The sequence below is a fragment of the Phaenicophaeus curvirostris genome, chromosome Z, assembly GCF_032191515.1.
Source record: "Phaenicophaeus curvirostris isolate KB17595 chromosome Z, BPBGC_Pcur_1.0, whole genome shotgun sequence".
NCBI classification, from domain to species: domain Eukaryota; kingdom Metazoa; phylum Chordata; class Aves; order Cuculiformes; family Cuculidae; genus Phaenicophaeus; species Phaenicophaeus curvirostris.
Window position 1 is genome coordinate 52,147,448 of NC_091431.1, and position 7,968 is coordinate 52,155,415.

The 7,968-nt window shown below is 41.0% G+C and overlaps 1 protein-coding gene across 1 annotated transcript in view; it reads left to right on the forward strand.

Annotated features, from left to right (window-relative positions):
* Positions 1-5,422, forward strand: part of CMYA5 (cardiomyopathy associated 5) — a 47,978-nt gene extending 42,556 nt beyond the window's left edge. Inside the window, exons 10-13 of the mRNA XM_069880702.1 lie at positions 1,692-1,825; positions 2,592-2,691; positions 3,715-3,891; positions 4,792-5,422. Of these exons, the coding sequence (XP_069736803.1) occupies positions 1,692-1,825; positions 2,592-2,691; positions 3,715-3,891; positions 4,792-5,044 (664 nt within the window). The 3' untranslated portion in view covers positions 5,045-5,422. The remainder of the gene's footprint in view (positions 1-1,691; positions 1,826-2,591; positions 2,692-3,714; positions 3,892-4,791) is intronic.
* Positions 5,423-7,968: the final 2,546 nt, after the last annotated feature.

Sequence of the window (7,968 nt, forward strand, 5' to 3'; positions counted from 1 at the left end):
TGTTTGGGCAAACCACTTACTGCCATTTCATCAGTTCCAGTATGAATGTAACATACCCCCAAGGGCAACAGAGTCCTTCATTGATCACACAAGAGCCCCAAATGCTCTGAAATTCTTTCAGACTGAGAAAACAGATAACAGGAGCACCTAGTGCTTTTTCTTAATGCTTTCAATCACTTTTATTGACAGCTCTCAGTACAAAATACCTGTTACAGACTAATAAGAATGATGGACAAATACTCCCCTAGGATGCCACCGCCCTAGACACAGACCTTTATGTGATGTTAGCAGGAATTTGATGTGTGCAGGGCTGTGGGATTTTATCTTAACGGAATGAATGCGGCAGAGACAGGCACGTGAAAAATCCTGATGGAAGAGCATTGATTATTCTTCAGATTGTACTGCTCTCTGGTGGGCTCTTTGTGGAAAAACAGTCACTACAAATGTATAGCAACAAAATGACCTGACTGCTGACTTGCCTGCCTTACTTCCTCTGGGATCACAGTAGTTAGTGCTGGAAAACGTAATTTGTTTAATCAAACTTCCCATGGAGATAGTACCTGCAGGAAAGAGACCATCCTAGTCTCCACTATCAAAACTGAGGTGGAAGGGAAAGTGCCTTGCACTCCCCAAAGGTATGTCTGCTGTTCCTGAATTTAAATACTTGACTTGAAGATTCCTATAAGCATTTCTGGGAGGATATTATCTACTCTGTACAGATAAATATTTACCAACAGGCATACAATACAGTGTGTATATACTGAGTTTGCCCTTATCATATAAGGCAAAAATGAGGAATATAAGGACCCAGTGCATGAGAATTTATAAAGCCAAACTTTCATACTCCTGACAATAGAGAAAATAAAATTGGCATCTTTCTAGCCATCCAAAGTAGTTTTGCTGGCACTTCAAAGTGCTTGTGAAATACATTGAGTGGGTGCTGACTCTCACTTTCTGGCAGTGTGTCAAGATATCAGCTGTTGAGGATGTGGGGGCTGGAGCTTTTGAGGTACCACAAAGGGGAGACTTACTCAAAGCAAGGCACTATGCAAAGGCAATTCCCTGCAAAATCAGCCCGTTAGAGTGCACATCATGGTGACGGAGACAGAGCCAAGACTTTGCTGATGAAGAATTCGTGAGCAAGGAGCTTGTAATACAAAGTGCATGCGTTACATGCAGTCTCAGATAAGGGTATCCGTTCTTTTGGATCTGGAGCATGTGTCCAGACAGTACAAATGTAACAAGTGCATTCACTGTCATGAAGATGAATAGAAAGGATTTTTTTCTTCAGAAGGTTGTTCATTTTGTAAAGCAGACCTTTCGCAGGAGGCAGATGACAATTTGATTCTGTGTTGCTAGCATTTTCTGTGATGATTTATGCTGCAGAATGAAAATAAGGAGAGTATTGCACCAAATGACTCCCCTGAGTGAGAGGGTGGTACAGAAGCAAAGGCTCAAAAATTTATCAGACAAAGGAAGAAAGATCTTTCAAGTGAAATGCTGAAGCCCCTGCCTAACCCAGCTTTTTGTGAAAACAATGTTGGGCCTTCTGATTTGGAATTTCTCTATGGTGCCTGTTGTTTCAGTAGTCAACAATACTGTTGGGTGGCTTAGCTGTTTGTGTAAATTAGACTTACCTGGTTTGAATATCTGCATGAATTCTAATGTACAAAAATCTTCAAAATTTGCAGATCTTTTGCTGGTATAAGGAGACCTGAACTAGAAGTATCCCTGGAGCCCAATGTGAACTATTTCTTCTACTTGCGGGCTGTCAACTCATTTGGGACAAGTGAACAAAGTGAAGCAACTCTCATCTCAACTAAAGGTAAATCCCTGTTTTCTGATGTCAAAACAATGGGATAGAGGTGCAAAGCAGACAAAGATGGCATTTTCCTCTGGAAATCATAACTGAACTTTCCAATCTGGGAATGAGCAAGTTGTTGAAATAAAAGGGACCTGATTTTACCTGCTTAAAATTGGCACAATCAAGGACTTCACTTGAAGTTTGTGTATTTATGTCAATGTAAAACAGATGTGACTTGAGAAGCAAAAGCATTCAATTCTGTCAGGGATATGAAACAATTAAGTATTCTTCAGGGATCTCAGTTTGCTTTGGTGCAGCAAAGCACATTCTGATAAAAGATGCCGTGACACCAAAAAACTCCCTCACCATTGAAACATTACGGACTCTATGTTTCAGGGATGAGGAAACATACAGAGCAGTTTTAAAATGAATGATTTTAAATTTTAAGTTTTCCAGATAAGTAGTGTTAAACCACGTATGGTTCTTTCAAACTAGCTTCAAAATGCAGATTTGCTATTTTGAAAAAATAACTAATTGAAAATTATTCAACTTTCTTAAATAGTGAAGATTTCTTTATCACTTAGCTACATTTCTGAATGTTAGACTGCCACCCCAATCAGGCAGAGCTTGTGCATTCACACCCTATTTTATGTCTCCCTGATCTGCCAGCAGACACAACTCTGTCCAGCTACAATGGCAGTAATTGTTCATTAACATTTTATGATTCTTCTTGTGTAACATTGCCAGTCTCTCAGAACTGTTGTTTCTCTATCATGAATTGTACCAGGAACTCGATTTCGCCTGCTGAGTGACACAGCCCATCCTGCTTTGCAAATCTCCTCCAATGCAACAGTGATCTGCCTTCCTGAGAAAACCAAATTCACTGGGTGAGTAGCAGCATAACCCTGCGGCCCTCACTTTTGTTTTTGCCAAAGGTAGCTTTCATATTGTCCTAGCTAATCTTGTGGAACTAGATCATTTGACTCATGCGGCCCCTGGACTTTGCGTGATAGACCCCCACATTTCAAGCACTGTGCTATCTCAATAAAGCCAGTAGCAGCAGTGAGGAGTTGAGTGTCACATCGAGGAACCACCACAAAGTGTTAGGCAGTGGTACCTACTGGGACTGCTGGGTTTACATTAGTCCATGGTCACTATTAACCTTTCAAAACACTTCAGTCTCAAGCTCATTTGTTGCTGCCTCAAAAAGTCCAGATTTGTAGGCTGATTTTTTAATATATTGTGGCTAAATGTAATCTATTTTACATACTTTACTAGTCTACCAAGGGCATTATTTGTAATGTTTTCCAAAGCATCTGTGGCTTTGGAGGAAGTGGTGCTCCTGGAATATGTTTAGAATGGTTGTACCACGCTAGCTCCATCCATTAAAAATGTTTTTCTCTTTCTTGACATACTGATATCAGTCACATCAGAAGCACAGGTCCACTTGATTAATTTCTGCCATACTGATATGGCTTCTTGAGGGGTAATGAGGTATTGCTGGTTTAAGCACTTTAATGTTGAATTAAGCACTGTTGCAGCTGAATGCACGCAAGATATTTGTCAGTATGTCTACTTAAATTAGCTATACTTTCTAGTTTGAACAAGACTTCTAAATTTGAGGTCTGTTTTTTGCCTACAAGGTCACTTTTTCCTGCTTTTGCTAGCTTAATATAATTTTGGGTAAAGTTGCATGGTTTTCACTCCTTAATGTGTGTCTATCTCAGTGCAAAGATGAAATAACTCTCAATGACAATATTCAAGTCTTATAGAAAACCCTGCAGCTAGAAGAATAGAGTGCTATCCATTAGTAATTATAGATGTTGCTGCATGACATGACTGTAAGAAATATCACAATATGGTTGGTCCAGCACCACATTCACTTTACTATATGCCTCTTCCACAAACAGGTCTCCTTCAGTCCTGGGTGAGCTGCTGCCTGCTCGGGGACATCATTACTGGGAAATTGTTGTCTCTGCCTGCAGAAGTTACAGGATTGGGATTTGCTACGAGGCAATATCACAGAGTAGTGTCCTGGGGCTGAGTGATACCTCCTGGTGCATGCGGTGTTGTCCTACACAAACCAGGTGAATATGAGTTAGTCTTGTTGCTTGGGAGGTTCCTTGTCCTTCAAGTAAATGAAGCTAGCCAGCTTCAAGAATCACAAGATTCTTGTGGCTTTCTTTCTGCAAATTTGAGTAATAAGGAAAACACAACTACAAAGGAGCTTTAGACCTGATCTTATTTTAAAAAATCTTATAAATCACCTTAAAAAATGTAACTAATGTCAGACCAGTTTATCACCCTTCAGCCAGCCAGTGAATAAAACTTTAAAAACTAATTTACCACGGCTTTGTTATTCCAGGCTTATATCCTGAACTGCTTCACAAAATCCCACTATTTATTTCTGTAAATGTAGTCTTTTTAGAATCTGTTTCCATCTGCAGATCTCAAACCTCTATAGGGAATGCCTTCCCCTGCCTTGTCCTTCACAGTGATAGGCATTGACCTGCCCTCATGGCAGGACTGCAGGGCACTGTCTGCAGCAGGTCAGTGTTTGCAAGGCATAACCCTGTGTAAAGGTGCTCTTGATCCAAACAAGTGTTTTAGTGTGAAATCATATAGATGTATGACTATAACTAGCTAAATGAAACATCTGAGATGTGAAGGATTTTCTCAAAGCAAAGCTCACGCTTAAATCCCCACAAAGACATACAATAAGAAAGATGTAGATGAATACGGATACAGCAAGTCTGCTTTTATCCTGAGAAACCAAAGATGCCAAGTGAAATGGGTCATCAGCATGCCAAGCAGGGCTTTGAAGTGATGCAACATTAATTTTCCTTACAAACTGACCAAAATGGTGTTGCCACCTGATATCTTTCTGTATGCAGCCACCTGTTCACAGGTGGGAATTAAGCCATATGTTATTTCTGGTAGATCACCATGAGGAGACTCATTGTATTCTGGTTTCCTTTTTCCCGCAGCTTCCTTTACAGATTTCTTCACACCGGTGTGATGAGCGATGTCCATGTGACAGAACTCCCAACCAGAATTGGCATCCTTTTGGATTACAGTGGCGGCAGACTGCTGTTCTTCAATGCAGAGAGAGGACTGGTGCTGTTCACCATCAGGCACAAATTCACTGATGCTGCTCACCCAGCCTTTGCCCTGGAGATGGCCGGAGTGCTTACCCTGCACATGGGAATGGAGCTGCCAGAGTTCGTGAAGCACAGCTAATGCCCTGCTTCACACTCTCAGGAAAACAATTACAGCATCAGGAGACAGAGAGGGGAAGAAGGGTGCCAGGGAGGGATGTCTAGTCTTCACTGATGAATGCTACACACACAGCTCTCCCCTACATATCAGTAATTGTAGTCACTGCTCAAACACGGAATCACCCTGAGCCTGGAGAGAAAACCATCTCCTTCAGAGATCATGCACCTAATGATATGCACAGGAGTACTTTCAAGGGGATAAAATTTTTGTTAGATATGAGCATTAACAGGGAGGGAGTGGAATTGTACTTTCCCTGTGAAAATAATGATAGTGCTAGCTGTCTTTTTAAAGATGAGGATGAGCCTGTGTATGAAATAAATGCATTTCTCACTGCAAAAAGTGTAAGTCATCTTTTCATCATTAGCCAGGACAGTCAAAGCCTGAATCCAAGATGATATATTTGAAAAATGTGCAAGAATTTCAACAACAGCAACATTCTGCTGGTTAATGTATCTTGTGTTATTTTTTGCCAACTCTTTAAATACACAAATTAAGAAAACCTGGAAATCTAGAATTCTGTGCATTTGCAAAATGAGTGAGTCCCAGACTAGTCTTCATACCAGCCACATAACATTTAAGTAGGCAACACTTAACTAACCTGCTCACAGCAGGCTAACAGACAACTACCTGACTGCGTCAATGAATATCTATGCCTGTGAATAGCTGCTCACAAAACACATGTATAAGGAACTTTGACAGTAGTGGCAAGAGTCTTCCCCTATGTTTTTCACCCTCATTTTGAAGGTGGAAGGAATGTTGCTACCTGGGACCTTGGAGAACACCGAAATTGCCAGCGACCTTCTTGCAAATCACCCTTATTCCTTTGCCACTTTTTACCTTTGCACTTACAGATTTGATGATCCTAATTTCAGGCTTGTGGACATTTTCCTACATTTGCTTTTCTCTCTCCTGTCATCTACAATAAGCACCAGCATCACAGCAGTGAGGTGCTGTTTTTTCAGGGTCATCAAAACAGGTAAGTTAAAAATGGTTGATGTCAGCAGAGAAGTAGGATGCTAATTTTCCGCCTTGGCTTTTTCGAATAATTTTTCCAAATTCTTCACACAGCAGTGGTACAACTGTCTTCTCACCTGCCCCAGGGGCTGAATACACAAATGCTAGTAGTGCCAAACTCCAGTGAATGCTGAGGAAAAATAAATCATTAGGCAGGCAGGCAATGTTTTTCATGCTGTGCCTGCTCTTGGGATTTCTGCCAAAGGTGACTGTGGTGCCGGACTAATTTCTTAGCTCAGCTGAAGAGCTGTACTCCCTGAAGTAAAGCAGATTTCAGGAATCTAGCACAGAGTGTTTGCCTCTGAAGGAAGGTCTTAAATGAGTTACAGGGAAGCTTCTGCATTTTATGCTCAGAGGAGGTGCCTGCTGCTGCTGTTTTATTTATGATTTAACATCAGCAAGACATGCACTTCCTGCTTAAACCTGCTGGATGATTGGTGTCCCAGGGGAGCCACACTCCACAATGTCATAGCAGACTCAGGTGAGATGGTTGAGGGAAGACAAATAAGATCCTATGAGCATTTATTTTAAGCCAGAGCTCTTTTAGTCATTTCAATTACAGCACTAGTTCCGAGTTCCTGCCAGGAAAAGAGGGAGATGAAAAAGCAGGGCAGTGCCCTGTTGGGTCAAGTGAGTGTTTTAGAGAGATCTGGATGAAAGTGAGAAAAAGGTCCAGGATTAACTAGGAAAGAAAGACAGGGAGAGTGTTTGAGTTAGTGTTATCATGAAGGTTGAGGATGAGGAGCCTGAAGGCATGCTGGAAATTCACATAGAGCAGATGGTGATAAACTAAGAGGGAGGTCAGTGGTGTCGGAAGGGTGCATATCTCAGGTTCCTGCAGCCAGTGAGCTCGCTGGAGGTTTGGCTGTCTCCAGAGCATAATGTGGTGCTTAGAACTAAACCTGAAAAATCCCAGCACTGGGGTAATTTTACCTGCATTCTCTTCACCATGGTTGCTGTCAGCCCAAATGTAGGATTGCTTTGTGGATACCAGTGTGATGTATGGGCAAGGGTAGAGCCAACAAGAAGGAGAGCAAAATGACATGAAATTATTTAGCTTGCTTTTCAATGAAGTCAAGAAGCAATTGCCTTGTCAAAGGCAACTACATATTAGTAAATACCAGTTTCAATATGTGAAGCGTAAGCCTTATCTGTTGCCACACATTGTTACTCAGGTACTACTGCAATATTTGAGCTTGTCAAAATGTTTTTATTAGTGGCACCTCATTCTTAAAAATATATGATTCATTTTGAAAAACTTCCTAACTCCATTTTCTTGCTAATTTTTTTATAAGATTCAGCTTCTACACTGCATATTATCAAAAAGCGTATTTACTGTTTATGTGAAAGATGAATAAATTATATTAAATTGAAACTGTTACTCAAGGAGCCTAAACAGTACGAATTTGAATACCTAAAACTGGTCTGCATTAACATACGTCAGATGAGGAAATGCCTAGAGAAGCATTTCAGAGACGTGTAACAAAGTGCATGGTACACAAAAAACAATATACAAGAGTTCAGATTCAGTATAGATAGAAAATTCATACCAGTGAGGAAAGCAGGTACTGAAATTCTCAATTAAGCAGCTTGGACTTACAGTACACTGTAAGTGTACTTGGGGCTTATTTTCATCCTAAAAGTACAAAACCTGATGCCTAGCACTCTAGGTTTTGCTACTAAATATTTGGACTGATCCGTAACACATTGCATTAGAACATATAAACAACTGGGAGTAGTCTCAAGGTCACCAGCTCTTGTCCTTGTGGGAGACTTCAGTCTTCCGGATGTCAGCTGGAAGTACAATACAGCAGAAAGGAAGCAGTCTAGGAGGTTCCTGGAGCACGTGGAAGACAACTCCCTCACACAAC